The sequence below is a fragment of the Myripristis murdjan genome, chromosome 3 (genome assembly GCF_902150065.1).
Source record: "Myripristis murdjan chromosome 3, fMyrMur1.1, whole genome shotgun sequence".
Taxonomy (NCBI): Eukaryota; Metazoa; Chordata; class Actinopteri; order Holocentriformes; family Holocentridae; genus Myripristis; species Myripristis murdjan.
In genome coordinates this window covers 24,062,271-24,088,240 of record NC_043982.1, presented here as the reverse complement: position 1 = coordinate 24,088,240, position 25,970 = coordinate 24,062,271, and the positions used below count along the sequence as shown (strand labels likewise).

At 42.1% G+C, this 25,970-nt stretch overlaps 1 protein-coding gene across 2 annotated transcripts in view; it reads left to right on the top strand.

Annotated features, from left to right (window-relative positions):
* The first annotated feature begins 2,943 nt into the window (after positions 1–2,943).
* LOC115377865 (RNA polymerase II elongation factor ELL2-like) overlaps positions 2,944–25,970 on the top strand; it is a 46,764-nt gene continuing 23,737 nt past the window's right edge. For both annotated transcript variants that reach the window (XR_003930072.1, XM_030077928.1), the window contains exons 1-4: positions 2,944–3,089; positions 3,777–3,824; positions 23,539–23,666; positions 25,792–25,955. Coding sequence is in view for 1 of the 2 variants with exons in the window: in XM_030077928.1 (XP_029933788.1) it covers positions 2,952–3,089; positions 3,777–3,824; positions 23,539–23,666; positions 25,792–25,955 (478 nt within the window). In the remaining variant the exon portion in view is untranslated. The remainder of the gene's footprint in view (positions 3,090–3,776; positions 3,825–23,538; positions 23,667–25,791; positions 25,956–25,970) is intronic.

Below are 25,970 nucleotides of genomic sequence, written 5' to 3'. Positions count from 1 at the left end.
GTTGCTGGAAAGGTGTATTTTGTCAGATTTAAGTGTATTTTTGGTTATAATACAGGTTAAAGCTATCCTGTAATACTTAAAACTGAATCAGACTGCCTGGGTATGTTTGGTGGTACTATAACACCACATAAATGCAGCCTTAATATACTGAGTCCAACATTAGTGGTTTCAGTTTAATACATTCTAATTACCTCGATTGCATTTGCATCCATGATGACACTGCATGTACTGATAAGTGTTAACAGCATACTTTGTCTTCCTCAGAGTATTGTCATGTGCTATTTGTACTGAAGCTGATATTGATACTATACTCCTGTAAGCCTCCCCTTTATTCACATTGCTCTCTTGTTCCCCTCTTCTGTCTCACACCAGGGCCATAGATAAACAGAGTTGGGCCATAGCATTTTTCACTGACAATAGTGTTATCTCCATGTTCTGTCCTGTTCTGTTCCATATTATCTAATCTTGGTTGGTTTGGCATTCGCCACGGTTATGCAATGGAAACCATTACGCATTTTTGACCCACACTACTTAGTTATGAAAAGGGGAACCCAATTTCCCCTCGGGGATCAATAAAGTATCTCTGATTCTAATTTTGACTGTGGTACAACTTGATCAAATTCACAAGTGCTTAGCGGATCTACTTCACACCAACTGCAGGTGTCCTGGGAGTCACTGACCTCAGGTGTGAAGCATCATCCCCAGGGGTGGGGGTGCATTAGCAGCTTCTCCTGCAGCAGATGGCAAACAACAGACAGTGAGTGGATGAGACAGCCGAACCAGGTAAAGAGGAGGGTGGGCTGAAACGGGTTAATCTCCCATTATTCGGTTGTTGGACAAGGGACTAAAACCTCGAGGACGTTACGACTGCTTTGCTAAAGGGCTGAATGCACCGTATTTATCTCTAGGTCCTGTGTTTCTAACTGCATTTGATAAGGCACAGTGTTGGAGAATTGTAGGGAATTACAACATGCCTGACGGCAGGAAGAAATGCAGGCCTCTGAAAAACTCTGATTCATGGAAGTGAAGCATGACGTGTGAAGATTCAGCACCACCTGTTCTGACTTACCCTCCGGTGACCCCCTCACCCATGAACTTTTATTCAGGGAGGAGCTTAGCAATTTAACTAAATAAGCTTAAATGTCAGAATCATCTGCTTTGCCGAACTCCGCCCTCAGATGTGCTTTTTTTATGCAAACACTAAAGTTGTTTAGATTGGCCATCATTCAGCTAGGTTATGTGTACAGTGTCTGGCACTGTAGTGTATGGGGAGGTCCAGCATGTGCATGCACTATGACACAAAGTGACAGATCAAGCACGCAGTAGGATTTTGTTCAATAACAGATTTAGCTTTTCCTATTCTTGGAAAAGGATCTCCCTTTCACTGGTGGGCCTTATCCAAGAGCAAAGGAAAGGAAAGTTGGACGGACTGTCAAAAAAGACGATAACTAAGCCCATTAACCCCAAGGATAAGCATCTTTGCTGTCAAGGATTACCGAATGCAGTCTAACCCAGTTCCTCATTTGGGCTAGTACTCAAGGGTCTAATCATCAACTGATTAATAAAACTGATTCATTGGCATGATATACAAAGACTACTGCCTATATTGAGAGGAATTTCCTGATCTATTCCCTCAATGTGTGTGTGTGTGTGTGTGTGTGTGTGTGTGTGTGTGTGTGTGTGTGTGTGTGTGTGTGTGTGTGTGTGTGTGTGTGTGTGTGTGTATCTCTGTGGATGTGTAATGGTATGCCTGTGGTTTTATGTGAAATACAGATGGAAATAACTGAGCGAAGAGAGAATGTGATCAGCTGATTGAGGACACTAAACTGAATCAAATGGACAGTTTTTATCAGTGGTCAATGACTTCTTTCAAAAGCTATTTGCAGGAATAATGGCAGCATATTTTGAAGTCAGCTGTCACACTGAACAAATCAGGCAGAACAAATTTCTAATTAGATAAAACAGTCAGTTCTCTTATGCTGGCCATACAATTAAAAAGAAAATTTCATTCACTGCATACATGGAGAGTGTGCCATGCTACTCAGTTTCTTCTACAACAAACTCGACTGAGCATCAGATGCTACAGATGAACCAGTGGTAAACCAGTGATACCTCCTAGGCAAAATGACCACTGTTATGTTTATTCTTGAAGAATCTTATTTCCATTTAACTTAGATATAAATGAGACAATACATAATGGATTAATTTAATGTACATAACTGTAACACTGCTATTTTAACTTTCAAGTGCAAAAACAATGGTTAATCATTTGTGTAATTATGTATTTGTGTACTTATAGGAATGTCATACTAAATTATAGAGATATACTATTGATATCAATAAAACAAAACTGAGTCCTTGTAGGAATATCATAGTGATACCAGGAGATTTAAGAAAAAAATTTAAAAAAAGAAAAAAAAAATACCTTCTACCTTGATTACCTTCTTCAGTACCACAGACACACTCTATCACCTCAGGAATATTATAAGAATATTATGGTGGCACCACAGAAAATTGAAAAAAAAAATAAAAAAAAAATACACAAATAGATATATACTTTTATTTTCCTCAAAAGGAAATTAATTATCACCATTTGTACAGAGCCTCGCATAAATACAATATATAATTGCACATTTATATATTTATATAGTATGACAAGATCACTGTAAAAATACTATAAACAAACTATAAATAAACATGGTATGAATATGAACTCTATCACTGTAATTAATTATAACGTTTTTATACTTGTTTTTATACTTGTTTTTATAATATAATATAATATAATATAATATAATATAATAGGTGATTTTTCGGGACATCAGTACTGTCTGCCCCGTGCACGCCGTGCCCCCTCTGACGTTCAGGTCACTGTAGCCCCGCCCACTGTGACGTAACCATGAAAGCTGCGGGGAAAGCAGCTTTAATTGTAGAGAAGAGAAAAGCCAGCGATGGCTTCGCTGAGGCAGGAGCACCACTATGGGCTCTCCTGTGGAAAAATTAACAAAAACAGCCCAAACAAGACGCTTTACCACGTCAAGCTCACCGACTCAGCCATCAGAGCGCTGGAAGCCTACCAGAACCTCAAGGTACGATATCTCCTCTAAATAAATCAGAAATTACTCCTTCACAGCTACTTGTCAAAGTTGTCGCCTGTTTCTTGTACATTTCTATACCGCAGCGCTCTGTTAAATCGGTGTGCTGTTGGCTGTTGGCTTTTTTTTTTTTTTTTTTTTTTTAAATTATTAATGTTGCTCCTCGTTAATTTTATTGCGACGTGAAGTCTGGCTTGTGTAGTGCGCAGAGATGAGATTCTCTCCAACAAGTTTGCCACCGCGACCGTTCACTGCGCTAAGCTCAAATCAATTGGCTGCATCGGTGCATACCAGAGTTCAAGCCTGTGATTGTCGGGAAAGACACGGCGGTCAGCTGTTCCTTAGCAAATCTTGCATGTGCTTCAAAGTAAAGCAGAAAGGCTGCACCGCTGCGCCCGGCTGACAGGGTTAAACATTTTGCCTCTCAACTAGTTTAAAGTCCAGTCCAGAGACCATCAGCGGCACGCAGGCGTCAATTATCCTGCAACTTTAAACTTCACTGTAGATCCCAGCGATTATTATTTGTAATCAGCCAATTTAGATACAAGTGCTTTGTGACAACCTGCAGCTGTGCCGCAACAAATGTTACTCTCTTTTCTCTTTCTTTCTGTTTCTCTCTCTCTCTCTCTCTCGCTCTCTCTCTCTCTCTCTCTCTCTCTCTCTCTCTCTCTCTCTTCTCAGGGATCCTTACCAAGTCAACCTTCTATCTGTTTCAAAGGAAATCAAGGGGTAAGACTTGGCTCCATTATTATTTAAACAGAGCTGTGTTACACGGTTTGGCACATTCACTTCTCTGTGTACAGTGGCTTAATCTTTCAGCTGAAGTTACACAATGTAGGTGAATAAAAATGTATCACCAACTGAAGTTTCATACGGTTTCATCAGTTTTTTTTTTTTTTTTTTTTTTAAAGCTTTGTTGACAAGCCAAGTGGTATGAATGTATATTGCCTTGTAGCTCACCAGGATTTGGTTGTTTTGTTGTAATCACTGAGAAAGGCATTTCAGGGTGGGAAAGCTTTGCTTTTGTTAACTTAACACATTATTTTCTGGTAAGTCTCCTGATATAAGGCTATATACTTAAGTTTACACCAACACGTGAGATTCCATCTAATTTCCCCATGGAGGTCACTTTAAATCTCATTAAACCCAGTTTTAGTTGCCATGAAATTGGTCTTCTGAAAAGCAATTAAATGACTAAATTCTTCCCAATTCCACCACCTCTGAAACCTTTTGCTCATCGCCCGTTGGTATTTACTCATGTTTCCCATTTTGTTGAAGCAGTGGGAGCCTTCACAGCTTTTAAATGAGAGCTTATAGCCAGTTGTCTCCAGCCGATAGGAGCCATGCAGGTTACTGGGTCAGGCTGGTGACTGTGGAGAGGCTTTGTTAAGTCTGTGAGCCGCTCAGAGAGAGAAAGAGGAAGAGAATATATGTCACTGGTGGAGCAGTGAGAAGCGGTTTCATGACTCAAATGAAGAGCCACCAGTGATGCAGGGTAATCTTGTACACCTTGCTCTCATTTAATACATACATACAGATTTGTGTATCTGTGTGATTGCATGCCCTTATAACCCAGTAATGCATTAGCAATATGCATGATCTCCTGAAAAGGAACCTATAATTTATGTAGCCTAAGCTAAAGCCAAATATGATTTGGGATTATTTCTCTTTTCATCTGATCTCCATACTAATTCCAGTTCCATGAACTACATGGACACAGTAACAACCTCCTTCCTATCTTGACAATGAGCTGAGCAGCGGAAGGGTTTGTGAGACGACTGGTGTTGTTAAGAGATTGAATTAAGCTTTATGGCGTGGGTGGTGGCACACTGTTTGTGTGTGTGTGTGTGTGTGTGTGTGTGTGTGTGTGAGAAGACAGGTGTGGCCTTTCAGGGTGACAGGCAAAGGTGGGAAGCAGGGAGAGACTGTCAACCTGGTGTTCTTTATTTCCCTTAAAGTATAATCAGTATCACAAACCAGAAGAGAGCCTGTGTTTTGGATAGTAACTAAGATGTAAGAAAATTTCCATCAGTAGAATTCAGAATTGCTTAGATTGCCATCTGAAATCATCCCTTGGGGCAATATGTTCCCTGCAGTAGTTAAGGTGTGCTGCCAAACCTCATCGCTGTTTTTTAGCTAATATTTAATGAGATTACTAATGGTATGTTTTCAGCAGAAAGTAGATGGTGAGGAATAGATTAGGAGGATTACTATGCATACTGGCTTGTCTACCGGCCTTTGTGTGTGCCACACCCTTGCTAAAGATTTTTTTGGCAAGGGTGTTTTTGCTGTATTGTTTTTATGGGCCATAGTACCACCTGTATCCCCTGACATATGCTAATAGCCAACTCCTGCCTTGTCTGAACTTGAGGTAGAGGCATCATATTAAAAGATTAGGCTACTTTTTATAGATGGAGGAGGTACTGTATCGGGGAAATGAGTTTTTTTGTTCTTATATTTTTTTCATTCTTATTTTCTGGGAGGTGGGACTTCCTAATCAGTCTGGGAAGTTCCCGTAAACACTGACTTGGCTTCTGCCCAAGCTGTTGTGATACCACAGGATTGTCCGCTTAAGAAGCAGTTTTGTGCTCGGGGGCAGGGGCTGGAGGTGAGTTGGTGGTGGGTCAGCTGCTGTTTTCCCTTGGCCTGTGCACACAGGGCACTTCTAACTGCCTTCCATACAAGATAATTAGATTAGAGACCAGGCTGCTGAAAAACATCTCAGGGAACCTGTCTGGCCCTGAATTTGGGAAATGCTGCAAATCTTATCCATAACATAAGGACTTTGAGGCTGAGCTGAGCTGCAGAGTGTGATTACTGAAGCAGTTGCTTAGCCATAAAACTTGGCTTGATACTTGGATTAAGTCCAGGTGATCAGAAAAAAACTCAACATGCCACAGAGTATTTTGGACTACAGCACAATGATTGCTTAGCTGTGAGACAAACATGTGTTCTGCCAAAATCCTATGTCTTCCAAAGGCAAAGCGTTCAAGAATGAAAATGGAGTGCATTTTCATATGGACACAAATCCGTCTATTTTGTAATAGATCTTCAGTTGGCTGGCTTTGTCCCATGATCCCTTTTATAAGGAGCAAATGTCAGCTGTCAGTTTACAAAAATAACAAGCTTGAGAGCAGCACTGGAAAAATGCTACGCCTGCGCTGTTTGCACATAGTGTTTAATATGTAGCACTCAGTACACTGGTCATCTACACAGCATCTTCTTATGCTAAAGCAAATACTGGAAAGCATAAGTAGATCATCAACAACGCTGAATGTCTCAGAGACTAGATACTCTCTCTTTCAGAAAATTTAAACACAATTCGCATTTGTTTTTATGCTTTGTTAGCATGGAAGTAAATGCATGCAAATGCAAATCTGACACTGCTATCTGATGTTGTGGCAGTCTATGCACAGACTGGCCAGCGCTCAGCTATAAATGCTTGCATTGCTGTAGACAACTACTGTGTAGTTACAGCGACACAGCACAGAGCCATAAATCAAATAATTAGTGACACACACACACACACACACAGATACAAACAGGCAGAGTGAACACCTAATCCCTACTTGTGCTTTTTGCCTCATGTGTAAAAATAAACACACAGATTTTGCATTACATTGGCTTCACGATAAACTGTTTCACAAGTTAGCTGGTAAGACTTGATGTCACACAGCAGTGTATCAAAATACATTAGTGTTATTTTCTTATGTATATATTTTGTTGTGTAATCCAGTTGTGAAATTACAAGTTTACAGTGTGTGCTTGAACTCATTCAACCACTAGAACGTCCAGTTCACTACTGTGACAATTTCAGCAAACCTGAGTCAGTCCAGAGTTTTTGTCCTGTCATCTGACATGTGGGATGAGAGTATATCTCGAGTTACTGACAGTCATCGGGTTCATCTTTTGACCTCTGGTGTTACTGTGATCGCCGAAGGATAGCAGGGAATTTCACATACCACTATACATATGGTGCTGAGAGAAGAGCCATTAGCCAAATGAATGTTTAGAAGTAATTACAGGACCCGCAGTGCTCTTGATTACAGCATGAGGAATCATGACTTCAGTTTGTACCAGCTTTCCCCATTCGCCTGTCTCAGACATTCGTAAATGGGTGTATATCGTTGCAGCTCAGTCAAATCCTGGCACGGTCTTGCTATAGTAATAGTTTGGCAGCTGACGTGAACCCTGGCCTGCTAATTTCCCACTGCCATTCTCAGGTTGGAGGCCCCTTTTCCTGTGTATGTGTGTGTGTGTGTACAAGAGAGGGAGAAAGGCTGCACATGTTGTAGATGTGGGTGTGTGTGAGTCTACACATTCTCTCTCTGTGTGTATATTCATGTGTTAAATATTTGTATGTCACAAGTGGGGGTGCAGTTTCTGCTACAGTTTGTGTGTGTGTGTGTGTGTGTGTGTGTGTGTGTGTGTGTGTGTGTGTGTGTGTGTGTGTGTGTGTGTGTGTGTTTATGTATGAGTGTATTCATGTCTCACCTCTTGTGTCCTGCCCCTTCTGCCCATTGTGCAACAAGAGTCTTTCTTTAGCCTGGCTGGAGCAGAGTGGATCTCCTGTGGATCCATCCTGTCTGTGAGTGTGTGTGTGTGTGTGTGTGTGTGTGTGTGTGTGTGTTGTTAGTTCTTGTGTGTATTTGTAACTGTTTTCAGTGTATGTGTGTAGGTTTCGACTGCCTTTGCTCAGATCCCTGGAGTGCCCCCGCCCCCCAGTGATTGTTTGCTGTCTCCTCAGATTTGAATAACAATGACAAGGGGAATGCTGGCAGAATGTTTGTCACCCCTCGTAGATCACCCGAAATAAGTGGAGGTTTGCAGCCCAGCCCGTTACAGTCAGGCCAGATGTGTTTTGGTCCGCTTTGGGGGTTTTTATGTGCCCATGATATACACTTCCCTGCTATGGACAAAATGCAGCAGAGGCAAAAAATGAAGAAACTGCACCTTTCCTCCATTGCTCCCAGTCGTTTATTAAACTATATGTGCAAAGTTTTCAATTTAGGCTTCCATGTGGTGTATGACTGATGTTTTGCTTCCTGTAATGTAGCAGGACTTGCATCATCCCAACCTTAGATATTAGAGCTGGCCAGGTATCCAAATGTGGAGCATCTTTAGTAGTGTTGGGGGGGGAGGGGGGACCACCCTTAATTTGTGCATAAATCATTTTGATACATTAAATTAAAAAGTACTTAATCACACAAGGGAAAATGTAGGGCAATTAAGAACACATGCGCACGTGCCTATTTTCATATTTCAAAGAAGCCTTGAGTGTGTCTCAGTAATCTCTCCAGAGTAGTGTAAGTATACTTTATATTACCAGGAACAAATGTAGGTGTTTTTTTCCCTCTCAGATCACGTTTAATTTGTGTGGGCCCTCAGTTGTTTTTTTTTTTTTTTTTTTTTTTTAAACCAGGACAAAGGGGGAATTGTTGAGGGATTATGATGTTTTAAACACTGGTGGTTCTTTAAAGACATTAGCCAAGAAAGAAAATATTGTTGACCGACTGGATTACACATTTATTTAGGGAAGGTTTGAGAGCAAGACAAGTGCAAGAACATGCATTCTCTGTCCGAGTAAGCAGCTTTTAGATACAGAACACAACATGGCTCACTGAGGGACATGTCCCGTCTAATTCCCACATGTGAACCTCACCACCACCACCACCACCACCACAAGCTAATGAGACATGAAAGGGTGCTTGTTGCCTCTGTATCTGTGTAATGGTATGGCCATACACCTCAGGAAAATCGCATTTTTTGGAGTCCATTTTGCTTGGGGTGCTCTGGGGGGGGGGGTCATAGACTCGCAATATGTCGAAGCTGACAGTTTGGTCCTCAGGCACCTGCCAGAGACATATCGTCCTTGGCATTGGAGGGGGAAACCTCAGGGGAGGCTTGTGGCACTGCACCCCCTTGGTCTCCTCCCCATCCCTCCTCCTCCTCCTTCACACCCAACAGCCTTCTCCTTCCACTCTTCCTTCCTTCCATCCATCCATCCTCCCTGCCATATCTCTCCCCCAGTGCTAGCACCAGTGCTAGCAGCCACCTGGCCCTCTGTGAAATTGCAAATGAAAAGGAATGGAAGGTGATTACAGGCTGGGGCTTGATTACATGCACTGTCTCCCACTCAAGGCAGCCACATTAATCACCCTGTGCCATCACGTGTAGCTCGGCTAGAGGAGGGAGACCGTGTAGCTGGAAGCGCTGACTGATTGACTGTGGGATTGCACAGACAGAGTCTCACACACACACACACACACACACACACACACACACACACACAGACATTCACATACACATTCGCACCCATGAACACAGACAAAATCTCCCTCTGTTTCTCTATCTTCACGTCCCTTTCCCTCTCTCTGCACACACACACCCTCCTCCCCTCTCTATGTCACTAGCCCAAAGACACAGACACATTGTGTTTTGTGCCGCTGTCCTCCATTGTGGATGCTGGTGGTCGGACGGCCCCTTTGTGGAGGGGACTCGTCGAAAATGGCATGTGTCAACTTGTGGCCCTGGGAACGCTTTGGCTCCTTTGTTTGTGATGAAATGATGAGAAGTACTGTTCACCAGTGTGTGGTGAGGATGGAGGGTGGTGGCTAGCCGTCTGAGTGTGTTTGCATGTATGTCTGCAATCTTGTGTATACGTGTGTGTATGTGGTGTCTCTCTGTGGATGCGTCTGTGTGTCTAAATCAGTGGCTGAGATGTTTGGCTGATAACTGGAGTTTAGTTTTTAACCCCCCATGTCTTCCATCTTATGAGTGGCAGCAATGCTAATGACACCCTGGTGAGAGGACCTGGAGCTGAGCCTCTCTCTGCTCACGCCGGATTAGCTCGCATACACACACACACACACACACACACACACACACACACACTTAGATTGTATTAGCACCCAGCCCAGAGTGACTTGCCTCCTGCTGTTAGAAGGCAGCGACAGGTTTCAACCTCCCCTCCTCCTCCTCCTGCACCTCCTCCCTGTCCTCCTATCTCCCAGAAAAGGGGAAGCAGTGCCATGGCATCCCACTCTGGAGCCGAGGAGGCCAGAACAAAAGACAGCCTGTTTTCAGAAGGCCATTACTCAGACTGCAGAGGATGTGGAAACAATAGCCTGCATGAGATCTACACCCAGACCCCACATTCAACCAAAAGTGAGCAGGAAACATAAGCCCTGTCCACCGACAGCAGTCTCTCACAGTTTTTGTTCAATCGACTTTATCATTTGATAAAGTCAGGAAAGTGAGCCTTTCCCGTCCCCGTCTCATAAACGTGTGGAGACATTTATGACGGAGTGTCGGAGTGAACTGTAGCTCATTAAGACTGTGTTGACCCACACATAAGAGCTGGTACACAGGGACAGACCTGAGCGACAAAACTTTTCACTGGTTTTCTCGTCATTTTAACAAAAAGAAAAGGTGTTCAGGTGGTGGCTCAGTTGTCTTAAGACCATATCCACACTAGGCTGGATAAATAAGAAAATGTTTTCACACCGTTTCCATCAATCTGCACAGAAATGTCAGGCTGGCATTTCCAGATTCATGCACTTTGGAGACCATTTTTGAAAAGCTCAGTTTTCAGTGGCAGAAAACGCCGGCTTAGTGTGCCTGGACAGCTAAAACGGATTTACCTGGCTTAGTGTGGACATGGCCTAAGGTGTGCACCATGTAAATGAAGTGTGGATTTTGTCTCATGTCTTCACCCTCTCTCCATGCCAAAAACGCAAAAACAAATCTTAACATTAAAACATTGAAATTGGGCTGTGAAAATATTGAAAAGAGACGTTTTTGAGTCTTTGAACCATCTTGTACTGTTATGAGGAGTACTTGATTACATAATATGTGCTTAGGAATTTGTGTCAGCAATAAAACACTTTATTTATACATGACCCAATTTCCCCTCGGGGATCAATAAAGTGGGACACGGTGAAAACTTTAGGTCTAAGTCAGTGTCTCTTAAACGATGGGGTTGGATCCAAACTGGGTTGTTAAAGGTCTCATATTGTCAAAATGCATTTATTTTTTTAGTTTTTAACTCAGGTGTGTAAAATAATAGTTGTGAAAATGTGGTGAAGTTGTCTACTATTTCTATCCCTGTATCTCACCCACAGGAAAGTGTCATCCTAGTTTCACAAGCGAGTCAGAATTTGATCCAGTATCTACTTCGAAACAGGATAACTAACAGTGGTTGAGCTCAAATTTGTATAACCTCACCCCTTCACCTCCCACTCCCTTCCCAAAATTGGCTCCTCGGCCACCTGGTGGGTTGATCTGAACTTAGCCAATCCAGGGTTTCCCATTAGGGTGTAAGGCATGGTCAGCCTGTGGGAAACACTGCAATCACAGTGTTTGCTCATGAATATTGTTTACTGATGGGCGGTTACTTCTGTTTAGCACTCAAAAAACTGACTTGTGTGTGGGAGGACAGAGAGAGGCCTTCAGAGTAGCAGAGGAAAGACAAATAAACACTTTTAAAATTGTTAAAGCCATTACACAAATGTTGAAGATGTGTCTTGCTTAGTGGAACTTGTTTCTGCTCTCTCGCTCTAAGTTAATCTTGATGAGAGTATAAGCAAAGTGCCTAACAGAAGGTGAAACTGACCTTAAATCTTTTTTGTGTTAAATTTTTTTTTACCCTGGAGCGAAGTCTTAAGCTTGCTGTCTCTCAGTGGTTGTCACACAATCTTTTTATAGACTGAAAATTAAGTCTTAAATGGATGTTAAGATGCACAGTGGAGCCAGTAGGCACTATTTGGTAAATCGATTTCAGTTCAGAGTTTCTTCCAAGGCACTAAATGGAGCTGCTTTTACTGGATAGAAGGAAAGACAACTAGCTATGTTAGATCGGCAAAGAATTAGACAGTGCTGGAAACAGGGCCGGCTCTGGGCATAGGCGGTATAGGCGGTTGCCTAGGGCGCCATCTGCTGGAGGGGCGCCGGCAGCGGTTGTCACTAACTGCATTTTCTGGATTAACATGTTCTTGTGTGGACTGAATAAAATTCTGCAAAACCCAAGTAGATAAACTCAAAACTGCTTTGTGGTGGAGCTGAGAACAAGGCTGCTCTCTTGCACCCGGAGGAGCTGCTATTGTCAGGCAGGAGGTGTACACCTGACAGCAACGATATGCTCACATGCAGTTTTACAAGTGCAGAACTGATTCAAACACGTTTCACAAAGCATGCATTAACACAGCAGCTAAGTCTCTTACTGAGGTCCCATGTAGCTGACAAACACAGGGAACTGTAGGCAACAACTGCTGTATTTGTCTTCAAGTCTTCAGCTGCTGCTGCGGTATCCATGTGCTTAAGCTTGAAGGGATTAATGCCTCCATATTTATTAAGCCTAATTTTTGACATGATTAATCAATCAGTCATGAATTTGCACAATTTTGAAGTCTGGAGGGAATGGCTGGGTACCTAGGCTATTTGTGTTTATGAGAGACATAAGGGTTGTCCTACTCACTTCAGTTCACTCTCAGGCCAGAGGGCAGCTGATTTTCAGCATGTAGCATGAAAGTAGCATTCAATACAGTTTGACAGATTTGATGATTTTTAAAAAAAAAAATTTGATTATGTTGCTTTTATCTACTATAGGTAATTGCTCATCTCTAGAGAAGGTTCAGCTTCAGCTCTTCATACACACAGATTCTGGCACATTATCTTTACAAAGGGTTTCACTGTGCACAATAAATTCCTTGGCCTTTTCCACATGGACTGATTCAAACAGTTCATGGCGCTGGTCGCTTAAAGGGCTCAAAACGATGTGAATATATGTAAAATCTGAATATATGTAAAAACAGCCACAGTGGAATAGACTACCAGTGACTGGGGCCTCGGGGCACATATGGTTCCTTTTTTAGTTTTTACATGGCAAAAATGTATCGGGTTTCTGGTTCCCATTTGCCAATAATTTTGCCCTTTTTTAAATAAACTGTGACATTAGAAACACCACCGTGTGGATCTATTACATGTGTTATGGACTTAATGCTTTTTTAAACATATTCACTATCAAACTAGGGCCAGAAACGCATCCCTAGATTTTAACTTCAAAGTCAACTACCTCAGTGTTGTGGTTGCTAATGTTAGTGATTTTTGAGCACAAAACTTGTTCCACACCACATCAACAACTACAGCCATCCCCGCCAAATCAAAAAAGATATCAAAGGAAGCCTAATTGCTTCACAGGTTTAGGTAGATATAACCATACATGCAAATTACAGTTAGCATCCAATGAATGCAAAAACCTCCACCATCTAACTTTTTTAATAGGAAGAAAATTACAGAAAATTCAGAAACTGGGAAACACCATTTCTGAAAATCCTCGATCATGCTGGTTGCTGGCAAGGCATGTACTTGGGTGGCGAGCTCCCTGGCTGCATAATTAGTTTGAGAGGTCAGAGTGACAGCACCGCCTGTCCTTCCCCTCCATCTCCCCTGTCGTCTGTCAGACTCTACCTCTGCAGAATGACGTCGACATTTTTCAGGGGCTCTAAGAGGAACTTACAGTTTAAGGAAATTTAACTAGAAAACAACAAAACAGGACCACAACTGCAGAATGAAACAGGCATATTTGTGTTTAAACATTGTTAATGTGTTATACAATTGAATCTTTCTTTGCGCAGTGCAGTGAGCTTCACATCAACAAGGCACTGGCGATGGGAAGCCCCTAATCGATCACTTCAGTGTGATCCATGGAGGTCAGCAAACGCTGTTATAATGAAATTAATATTCTGCACAGGATGTAAGACTAAACTAAGACGTCTGTCTCCAGTCCAAGTATCAGTTTGATTGCGTGTCCACTGAGTCTGCTGTAATTGCATCTCATATATAAAAGTGTTTTTGCACATGGCTTGACATAGTAGTCTTGTAGCTCCTGTTCACACAGCTACCCTGTCAGGACATTCCTGCAAATTTGACTAGAAGACCAGTATCACTATTCTACTCCCGTTCACAACCATATTGTATAACATTACCTCAGCATTTCTGGAAAGAATACCTGTGTGAAAGGGGGGATAAACACATGGATGTAACAATCCCACTATTGGGGCAAAGGACATGGCAGAGAGTCTTTAGTACTGATTGATAGTATCAGCATGTGAACCCTAGACTTCCTTGGGACTACACGATACTATCTGACACCACCATTGCTACCTCCTGTTGCTTACCCTTGTCTATAGGCTACATCTGATTTAATTTGGGAATGCACCACCCTTCGAATTTGGAAAGACAGCACTAAGCCCTGTACATAAGATAAACCTCCATATAATTGTCATTCCCTGGAAAGACGCCGATGTTAAAGGACCATATGAGTGATTCTGAATGTTTGAATTAGCCCACATTTTACATTACAGCACACCATTTTGCAAATCATGTGGTGATACTACAGATTTCACAACATATGATCAAAATAAATCCCTCTGTTTCAACCAAAAATTCTAATTTAAAAACTTCTGTTCTGCATCAATGGCTAACAAAGTTGTCACCATTCATAAACCGTTTTCCTGGGGGCTATTTTCCAGTGGAGAGACTGTTACATTCCGCCCAGTGTTAAAACATCAAAACACAACAGTGCTGCTTCTTTTAGGAAAACTAATGGGAGCGACTTTATTACAGTGATGAAATACTGGTGTGAAGAAAGTTTGAAGTCTCTGAAAGTTCATTTTCATATCATCATGGAATGAATGGAAACCAGTGCCTGGATAAAAGGGAGGGAAAATGATACGACCACTTACAGAATGCAAAAGGAGTTAGCCATATGGGGACGAACACGTAGAAAGTTTAGAGATAATGACAGTAGTCCTGTACTGAGGTGACGAGGGTTAAGACATTCACAGACAGAGAAGACAGATGGACAGATGAGCCGATACCAACGGGAGGCAATGGAAATAAAGCATAGAGAAAGAAATGGACAGGCAGACTTATGGAAAATTGAGACTGCTGGGCAGACTGAGTGATTACAGAAAAGAGAGTTGGGGGAACAGACAGGCCGGAGTCTTCGCCTCTGCTGTTGGTGAAGACGGGAGGATCAGTGAAAGGACAGAGCCACTATGACTAGACTGGCCCAGTGGCATTAATTAGAATGAGAATGGGGAATGTGGAAAGTGAGACAGACATAGACGAAGGGCTAAGGCTGGCTATTCTTGGAGCGGATGTGTGGAGTGAGTAGGCGTCAGGGGCCAAGGTTTGGGTTAAAAGAAAGGATTAGGAGTTGAATCGCCTCACAGTCAGACTCCTGTAACTTTTACCGCTTGCCTTTTGCCCTTGAGGGTCACTGAGCATTATTGAGGTTGTAAGTCATTCCCAAGCGTAGGGGAATGTCGACTGCTGTGTCCATTTCTTAAGCACGGACCAGCGCTGATAAGTTCTTTGACACTCACGCACCTCGTAACTTTGCCTGTGTTTGGATGTTGGGTTCAAGTTTCCTTTCTTTTTTTTTTTTCATTTCATCAGACACAGCACATGGATTCCCTGAATATTTTACTTGAGAGGCAGACAATAAATATTTAATTATTCATGGTCAGTTGAATTCTTTTAAGTGCCAAGTCTTTTGTGTGAGCGACTCTCCGGGTTTGAGTTGCCATGTGCACCTCTCAGGAGAATGCTCCAGGCTGCGGTGTGGGGCCCAATGGCTGGAAATGAGAGAGTGCTTGTTGTGGTTCGCCCAGCAGGGGCTTGAGAAGTCCTGTGGAGGTCATAGGCAGAGCCGTCACTGGCTAAATGCCAGAAAGTGCTTCTGGGTGTACTGCATGACTGGGCATTTGCAACAGCTGGAATCCTGCATTTGCCTGTGGCACAATCCAATGAACAGGCAGCCCATCAATTATTTATTTCTGTTAGTGAAGGGGGAAGATTGGAAGGAAAATGTCCTATGATGATCTCCTCGCTGACTGAATCATGTCTTTTGTTGTTTTTCTCTTTTATTAATACTTGAGGGTGGGCATGCTAAACATCAAATATTGATGTTGCTACTGTACGAATTGCACTAAAGCTATAATTTATTTAAAACATTTAATTTTCACCCAGAGGTGACGCTTGCATCTGAGAAGGATGCAGGCCTCCTTCTGTTTTTCTGGAGATGAAGGAACATAAAGGGCTGTCCTGTACTAAGACAGGCTAATGTTGCTGCACAATCCTTTGCTCTCTGTTAGTATGAATCAAGAAAGCCATTTTAAGGTTGGGTTTGAGTAAAACCTTTGTAGTTTTATGACTTAGTTGAGTTGGCTCTTAAATTTTTACAGATTAGCTCCCATACTCTGTTGCTGTGAAATAGCATTTGCTCAGATTACAGGGACATACCTGTCTGCTTTCCCACGATTTTAACCAGGAAAGTATTGGTCATCCTTCATGCAGTTAGACTGCATGAGAAGTGGAACTCAAAACAAATAAGAGGGCTCTTTATCACCCCTCTGAGCAGTGCAAGTCAGCTATGTGAGGAGGATTTGCTGGGTGGATATAGGACTGAGCAGTATGAGCAAAATCATATATAGTGATATCTTTAACTGAATATGATATTTTATAGTCATTTTACAGTCACTAGTAATATGGACATGATGACCAAACAGGTAGCGTCATATAACAGAACAGCCATAATTGTCTGATACGTTTAGAAAATTGCCTCCATTTACTGTAATGCAGCTTTTAAAACCAGAAAAATATAACACTTATGTCATGTCATGTTATTATGATAACGCCAGGTGATATCTGCCAAAATGCCAGGTGATATCTGGTCTCAAATCATGATATCAATATAATATCAATATGTGATAAAGGTGGTGATGAAGCAGTGGGTATAAAGTGGTATTGGGGTCCATTCACTCTGATTTCAGACATTTAGATGAAGAGTGAAACTGCTTTTCAGTGATTATTGATGTAACAATTGTATTATCATTTTGTTTAGTGTATGATATTAATCATTTCTTGATTGTTGAAAATCCACTTCCTGAAGATATTAAATGAAAAGCAATTTGGCAACAACCCTGGCCTTAAACCCTGTTTTTCCTCAAGAGACGTCCTGTTCTTTTGGTGTAGAATTAAATAGATTATCTTTAGCCTCAGTGTGCCGAGAGTGGAGACAAGAAGTCTTGTTGTATAAACCCAGAGTACCAGCTGTTTCTCTGGTTTCACAGCTTATTCCAAGTTGCACAATCAGGAGAGGCAGATTGCTTTGACAGATGTAGGTGTTTTAAGATTGCTGGGCCTGACAGAGAAGAGCAAGGGGGTGGTCTTTGCTGTGTTTTGCCGTGGCATCTTTATTTATATCACTAAAGTGGCTGTTGATGCAACAAAGCTTTTAACTTCATTTTATTACAGTTAAGTAAATGGCTGTATCTAATAAAAATGAAGGTATGCACTTACTGTAACCTTGTCAAATGTAAACCAAAATGTCACATTGTGAGAAATAATGCATTGAGTGAGCTTTTCCAGTGCAATCAGGACAGTGCACAGCAGATGATTTCTGACAGTCCTGTGTCTCAGAAAGGATGCAAGGCAATGAGATGTTAATTATTAGATAGCACTATGTCTTATCAAATGCCTATGTGGTATAGCATCTGTAAGAAAACACAAAGATGATAAGCAGAGCACAAAAGCATCCTCAGGATCTCAGGACCTCAGGACTAGCAAAACCAACTGATGGTGCCCCGGTGCCGCGGCCGACCGGCGCTGCTAAATAATGGCGAATTTGGAGATTTTTTTTTTTTTTTTCGGGCTTTATCGGGCTGTCGGGCCTAAAGTTCGGCTAATTAGTCGGGTCGGGTCAGGCCTCGGGCTGGCCCAGTTGGGCCCGGGTCGGGTCGGGTCTTAATTTTCAGGCCCGATGAGAACTCTAGTGAGGACACAGTTTCTGTGCTTTAAGGTTGCCGCTTATGTAGCGCAGTATATTTGTGAAGGTAGGTGATCGAGATTCTGATATTTGTGATAATGAATGAATGAATGCAGAAGAAGAAAGAAGTGATAGTGAATCTGATTTACTGTTTATATACAAGATTATATATTTGATATTTTAAGTATTGATATTGAAGTATTGCTTTTACATTACTGCTTTTTTCTGGAATTGTTCATTGTTTTTGGATGTTTATCACGCAGGGCATTTAGGATGGTTAATTGCACCTGTGATCATCAAGCTTGTCAGCCTTTTGGTGTGCGTGATTTATAACTATGGATGTGGTTTTCATTGTGTAACATCCTGTCCTGATGTTGATCCAAGTCAGATCGAAACATCGTCATTAATAAACTTTTGCAGTTGAACACTTAAGTTACTTTCTTTTCGCTGATGACGTTCTTCTGATAGCGTGGCACCTGTGTGCTGTGTGATTGACAACACATTATATTACTGTGTTGCCTGTGTTATGTAATCTTAGTATGATGATTATAATTGAATGATTAATTATCATTATTGTCATTGTCAAACTCATTCATATTATAATTGACATTGGCTTTTTACCAGCAGATTTAAATGCATTAACACGCACCCTTTTTAATGGAAGAGTTCACACAAAAATGAAAGAGACTGAGGTTTGTGTCACTGTGAAACACACAGTGAAGTCTGCTGGCTGCTCCCTAGCAGCCATGGCCAACACAACTGAAGTGAATGGAAACCATTTCTTTAGAGCTCCAAGAACACCAAAAAATTACCATAAAATGACTTTAGCCAGCGCTATTCGAGTGTTCTGAAGCCAGACAAATACACTGCGGGTCTACAAATCCAATATTTATCTCAGAGATTTTCCACATTTTGAGTTTGATTCGCCCAGCAGGATCTGAGTCTTGCGGTTTTCATGTGCTCCTCATCACCTTGTCGGTTTCTTTTTCAGACATAAGTACACAACTCATTGTGCATTTGGGTTTTCAGAAATAAAAAATAGCCCCTGAATCAAAAGTAGCAATGCCAGAATGAAGAGGAGAATATGAGTTTTTGGATCGATACTTTAAGTTTATTGGCTAAGTGCTGGGTTAGGGTTAGGGCACCAGAAAGTTTAATTTAGTCATTTTTTTGCCCTTTTATAGAACTAAACAAACTCTTCATTCACTCAAGTTGTTGTGGAAAAGGACGCTCCTGGAGCAGCACTAGCTATCTCACTGAGTGACATATGACAGTATGGCTGGATATTATTTGACCAAATTTTCATTTTTGGATGAAACACTCAGTCACTTAACTTGTGTCAAAAGTTGACAGCCAGCCAACTCTTTGTCAATATATCTGCCTCTGGATCACCAATTGGACCACACTGTTATCAGACAAAGAGGAGATTCACCTGTGCAGCCACATGCAGGCTGCTCTGTATCTTTCTCTGCCATCTGAGCTCAGCCACAGATAGTTTTTGTGCAAGTTCCTGCAGTGAAAGCCAGCATGTATAGACATGTGCAGCCGGCTGATAAGAGAATAGAGTCAACGTCTGTTTTGCGTTGTTGCACAAGCTTGAAAGACAGATGTGAATCTGCAGGGAATTTCAAGGCAGAAAGGGAGAAATGGAGCACTTTGGTGAAACTGTGTTCAAATCCACTTTGTTTGTAAGACATCACTGTCCTGTCTTCTGTATACTACCCACTCATGCAGAAACGCCATTTAAAAATAATGACTAAATAATCAGACAATTGGGAATCTGAAATCTCTGCTGGATGACCTTGAAGACTGATTGAGTAAACATAATAACAGTTTGGACAGAATAAGAAAAGAAAATACGTGCAAAGTTTGCAAATTACATCCTTTTTCAAGATTTGTAGCCTGAGTTGCAAGATAAATGGCACCTATGCTCCACTCTGTGTTACAGTGACGCACACAGATAAAACACCCAGTACACTAGATAAGCTTTTTGTCACGTGATCCTGATGTCATTTTGAACTTTTGGTACTTAGAAGTCTGATGTGTTTCTTACAGAGAGTTCAGAAACTTGCCAACCTGTGATTTGAATTCAGCTGACCATGCCACAGCCTGGGCTACATCAGGCTATCAGCATTCAGCATAGTCAATAAAAATTATACTCTTTTCCTTCTGAAGATTCAGTTTTAAACATTCTGTGACTTTGAGAGAGTTGGGAGTTCTTATTGTGGATGTAGGGCTGGGCGATATGGACAAAATCAAATATCATATTGTAGGGATGACCACTGGTGCTTTCAAACAATCATTAATAATGTGGATATGATGGCCAAGCAGCTAGAGACAAATATTCTCTCTTGTAGCTGTTCTGTTAGTTCAGAAAACTGCATCCCCTAACTGTAATGCAGCATTTAAAGCCAGGAAAGGAAATCATTTATGTCATATCATGATGTTACAGTATCCAAAATCCCAGACGATATCTAGTCTCATACCACCATATTGATATATTTATGATAACCCACCCAGGCCTATGAATGCTAATTTTAGTGCATCAGTGATTGCCATTTCAAACTGTCACTCTTACTCAAACACACACACACACACACACACACACACACATACACACACACACACAAACACAAACAAAGATGGGGAAATCTTGACAGGTCTGGACACTGTTGGCTAACTGGAGCTGAAAAACAGAGCGACCAGAGCCAAGCAGTGGCAGAAGGACATGATGAGGGAAAGTAGGGGAAATGGCCTGTGATGATTTCCTGCTTTGAGCCAAAATGCTCCCCTCCCCCCAAATAATGACAAGGTTACTTGCGGCATGAAGAATGGGATTGCTGTGAAACTGCTGACCCACCGGCCAACTGTTAGCAGGCAGTGAAGAATGCCTCTGATGACAGAGTGTGGATCTCCCCTGCAGTGGGACTTTGGACGAGGGGATTTACTGTACTTATTCTCGCTTCTGACCACCCCCAGCCCCCTCTATTCCTCTACCTCTTTCATCGCTGCTCTTTCTCACTCCCCTTAATCATGCACACTTTCTCTCTTTCATATTTTCCTAAACTGCTGCAAACAGTCTATTTCTCATCAGGCTACCTGAAAATATTCGTAAAATAGCGCTTTGAGTCAAGGGAGAGTCATGCCTTCTTCCTCTGACCCTGGAGCTTCAAGGAAAGAAATGGAGAATTTTGATTGCATGGACATGTGTTTTCACTTCGTTTTCTTTTTTAGTGGTCAAATCAGTGTAGAATCTTATTTTCCCAGTCATTATATCTCTCAGATCTGTTATTATCTGTCAGTGTGTGTGTGTCCGTGTGCATGTGCGTGCGTTCGTCAGCCCTGAAGGTTGCAGCCTTGGCTCTGCTATGCTCCAGTGAGTCTGCCAGGGGATCTCATGGACGCCTCAGTGGAGCGAACTCTTAAAAACACTGTTTACCCAGGGAGATTTATTTAAAGTTGCAGAGCGACACCAAAACTCGCTCCACTCTGCATCCTGTTTGTGTGTGTGTGTGTGTGTGTGTGTGTGTGTGTGTGTGTGTGTGTGTGTGTGAGTGCATATGCGCCTGCTTGCATGTGTGCATGCAAATCCTGGCCAGCTTGTTTATGCGTGTGCACATGTGTGTATATGCGTGTGTGTGTGCATGGCACTGTGGGAGAGCTGAGATGCACAAGGCACCATGAAAACAAGAGAGGAATTGGGGTGGTTCTGTTGGCTTAAAGGAATACTGTCATTATCTGCTCATCCTCCATGTCAGACAAAACTCCACAGAAGTTTGTAGGACCATCTCACACAAAGCAAACTAGCTCCTGTCTTCCCATCTCAGCCTTCTCCCAAACTATTGAAGGTAATGGGGCGTCTATTTAGGGCTCTGAAACAGCATAAAATGTCCAATATGTTTCTTCAACATCTTGGCAGCATAAAATTGTTTAATAGTTAAATGGGAGCACTGTGGGTCCAAAAGTCTAATATTTACCTCATTATCTTCAACGTACAGCCAGAACATTGTCAGTCAGGAAAAATATTGAAGACAATGGAGCTATAAAAACATAGCCCCATTAGCTGCAGTACTTAAAGGCCTGAGGTGGAACTACAGGGGCTGACTCGCTGACTATGTTTGGATTTCCTACAAACGTCAGTGGAGTAGATAATCACTCAGTATTCCTTGAAGGCCCAACATGTACATTTCTCAATATCTGTTTTTTTGCAGTGGGCTGCAGGCCATTAAGAAAGTCCATTGATTTATGCTGATTGCAATAACCATAGCTTTGGAAGGTCCTGTGTTCTTGGCTGCCATGCATTTGGCATTGGAGAGTTTGTGTCTCAAATTCTGCTGAGTACATAATTGATTTTTCCCATGATAAGTTGACAGTTGGAGAGATAATAAAAGATGCATGAGCTGTTGCATTATATCGCTGAAGATACGTCAGGCAGCCATTGACAAGTTAAGGCTTCGGAATGAAACACTGGCCGGTGTCCAGCCTGTAAAACAATATGACCGTTCTCCTCCTCCATGATGGGGTTCATATGCACACAAAACAATACCAGTTCCCGGCTGTGATGGTTGTGATGTTTACATACATATTCTTATCACAAATATTCCTCTGTAACAATGTGAGGATGGAGGCAGAACTTGCATTGACTTGAAAAGTGAACCATTTACATACCGCAGCTCTATCCTTTTAGGCTTTAACAAATTAACTTATTCTGGCCATTGTAAAAGGGGAATACCGCTCATATGTGCCAACGGGGAATGCAATAGCTAACAATAGCTTTTAATGGTACAAGGGAAATTCAGCTTGCGAACAGGCACAGTAAAACCCTAACACAAATACAGAAAAAATAAAATAAAATTTAGTGCCATTACTAAAACATTTAATGGATGTACAAGAGAGGGCAAATAGTGATTAGCGCAAAATAACATGAAAAATGCAAATTGCAATATTTTTACATCGTATTTTGAAAAGTTATATTTCAGTGTTGTATATCATAGACAACAGAATTGATTAAGATTAAATTCAGAGGGGTTTTACCATGATTAATGGAGTTGTATTCACAAATCAGAATCTGATTTGTAGATGGATGATAAGCATTTTACAACTTATAAAGTCCACAGGTATTTAACGGCCTACTGTCAATAGAAATCTGCTCAAACTTTAAATGATTTAAAAGTTTGGTATACAGGCCAGTAAAGGATTGCCTTTATCATGTTTCATCTGGAGGCTGCACTGATGTACAGGGCCTACAGTCATTTTTTTTTTTTCATGAGATCATTTTAAAATTTTGAAGACAAGCCACAGGTTAATGGGTTAGTGGGAGGGTGTTTTCTTTCACTGATCAGGAATCACTCAAATAGTATTCCTGGTGTTTAACATGTAGTTCTGCCTTTGAACTTCTGTCTGTCAAACCGATTATTAAAATACCAAGCCACAACAGGTTACACGTGTGTGTGTGTGTGTGTGTGTGTGTGTGTGTGTGTGTGTGTGTCTGGTCGTAAATATATGAATACCTGTAAGTTAGTTTGTGTTTCCGTTTGTGTGCACATGCAGCTTCAGCAAATATGTGTCTGCATGTTGGGACGCTGATATTTTGCTGTCTGTCCTCCACAGTACATCAAGATCCCGGCTCCCACTCCAGAATCGCCTTCTGCTCTACGTGTCTTCTCCTTCTACCTGTCGAGTGACAGCAAAGACCAGCCTCAGGCCAGCTTCGACTGCATCCACCAATATGTTTCAAGGTACGGAGGAGGAAACAAGCCCCACTAACAAGAGCGGACTGGCATACGGGGATACCGGGGATTTCCCCGGTGGGCCGATGGGCCGGGCCACGAGACAAAGAAGAAGCAAAAGAAAAAGAAAAAAGGGAAAAATGTCTAGCGCAACGGCAAACAGCGCTGTTGTCCACTAGGAATTGGTGGTGGGGGGCCGGGTCGGGTGGCCATTGTTGTGATAGGCTATACCTGTGCTCACATATCACTGCCTATGCTGAAAGCCAATCAAATTTGGTCAATGTGGGTATGTCCACCCATTTCCTCAGGCTGTTGCAGCTGTCACTGTCACTTGTCAATCACCAGTGATGGGAATAACAGCGTTATAAATAAATAAACTCTCTGTCAGCAATCGGAGTTGCTTAAGCCCCGGATCTTTCATCAAAAGCCCCAGATCTTTTTTTTTTTTTGCTTTATCATTATTATTATTATTAATTTATTATCCTATATGCATGTCAATATGTCAATTTTCAAACCGATTGGACTTTGCAGTTTTTTCGTAATTTATCAATATGAATGCAGAATGAGCCCAAACTATAATGTTGCTATGTAATCCCAACGGTAGAGTGGATAGTGTCTCTGAGATCAGGGGTTTAATTCCCCACTCGGACAAGAGTCCAACACAACTTTATTACCTCACTTTTTTAACCATGACAATGAGGTGATTCTTATTATTTATTATTATTCTTATGATTCATTAGCTAGATGACACACACATGATGTTTTTTTTTTATCGGGTTACATGGGCTCCCCACACCATGCATGAAGTGGGCCGGTCTGTCATTGACTCCCGGGCCACTTTTTCCCCCAGTCCACCCCTGCCCCCTAATGATTTCAGTAGCATATGTAGCTTAGTGAAGATTTTTGGAACCGAATCCAGACACTAATTTGCTGCGATTCAAGGTCCTAGATCAGATGATGTTAAATGGTGATTAAATGGTTTAGGTGCAGGGCCATCTATCGTTCTTCATTTTGCACTCATTTTTTAACATTGCAGTGAGCCGCAGAGATCTTGACACTAAAACAGAAACAACTGAGTCAGTCAAGGCTGGAGATGGTTCCAGTCTCCTCTGTCACAACATTTTTACATTTTTAGCTCCAGGGCTTTGATCTGCTCAGCTGTTGTGGCACATGTGACCTCAAATGATAACACTGGGTCATCTCCACAAGTCCTCAATCTTGCACCACGTTCTTTTTCATGGTTTCTCATCTCTGTGTGACTACGTCGCCTGAGGCATCATTAGAGCCAGAGAGCTCGCTGTTTGTTGTGCACAGTGCAGGCAATTGTAATTTCCTGTATATTTCTGGGCAGACCCTTTCATTACCCGGACCTGTGAGGCCTTGTTTGTCGAGTGGCCATTCAGGGAGACAGAGGTTTATACTCTGGTGCTGCCTCCCGCTGCCAGCTGCCGAGCTGTGGTCTGAACTTGAGCTGGTTGTGGTTTCTAGGCAGCCGCCAGAGCCAAGAGCAACATCACAAACACTGGGCTTATGTGCCTCAGTCCAGCTCTGGCGTGGGGGCGACCTTGGACAACGGGCACAAAGATTTTGCTCTCTCTGCCTCCTGTTTGTTTTAATAATTAGAGGATAAAGAGGAGGACTGGACATTGTTTAGGTGTTTATAATGTTTTTTTTTTTTTTTTTTTTTTTTGTAAATATTGCTAGAATTGTTTTCAGAACTTGAGTGAAAGCTCTTATTTATCCAATATGGGAGGAGGTGTGCTTGACAGCGCTAATTATAGCATTGGTACAGTTCCAGGTTCCAGTATTAAACTTTTTACGTTTGTATCTTGCTTTGTAAGGGAGCTGTCAGGAGCCAAGTTAATCCCATTGGTTTTACACAGGATCTATCCAGCTTTGAACTAGCGAGCTCGAGAGCTATATCTGGACAGTGACATAACATAACCGTAGGCCTGTCTTAGCCAGCTTCGACCACAAAGCCACATTATGCTAAATGGAGTCCGTATTTGCCTTCTGCTCTCAGCTAGCTTACCGAACTGTATTGACAGCGTGGACTACTGTATATAGGGAGGCTGGACTTTAGCCAGCACAAAGTCCTGACTTCCTATATGATTGTTTTTGTTTGGTTTTGCAGTGAGGGCCGGGAGCAGCTGGAAGGCCAAGGCAGCATCCAGGACAAGATCACAGTGTGTGCCACAGACGACTCATACCAGATGACCCGGGAGAGGATGTCCCAGGTGGAGAAGGACAGCTGGAGCCGCTCTGCTATCGAGATCAAACCTGGAGCCACACATCCAAGTAAGAACGCCTCTA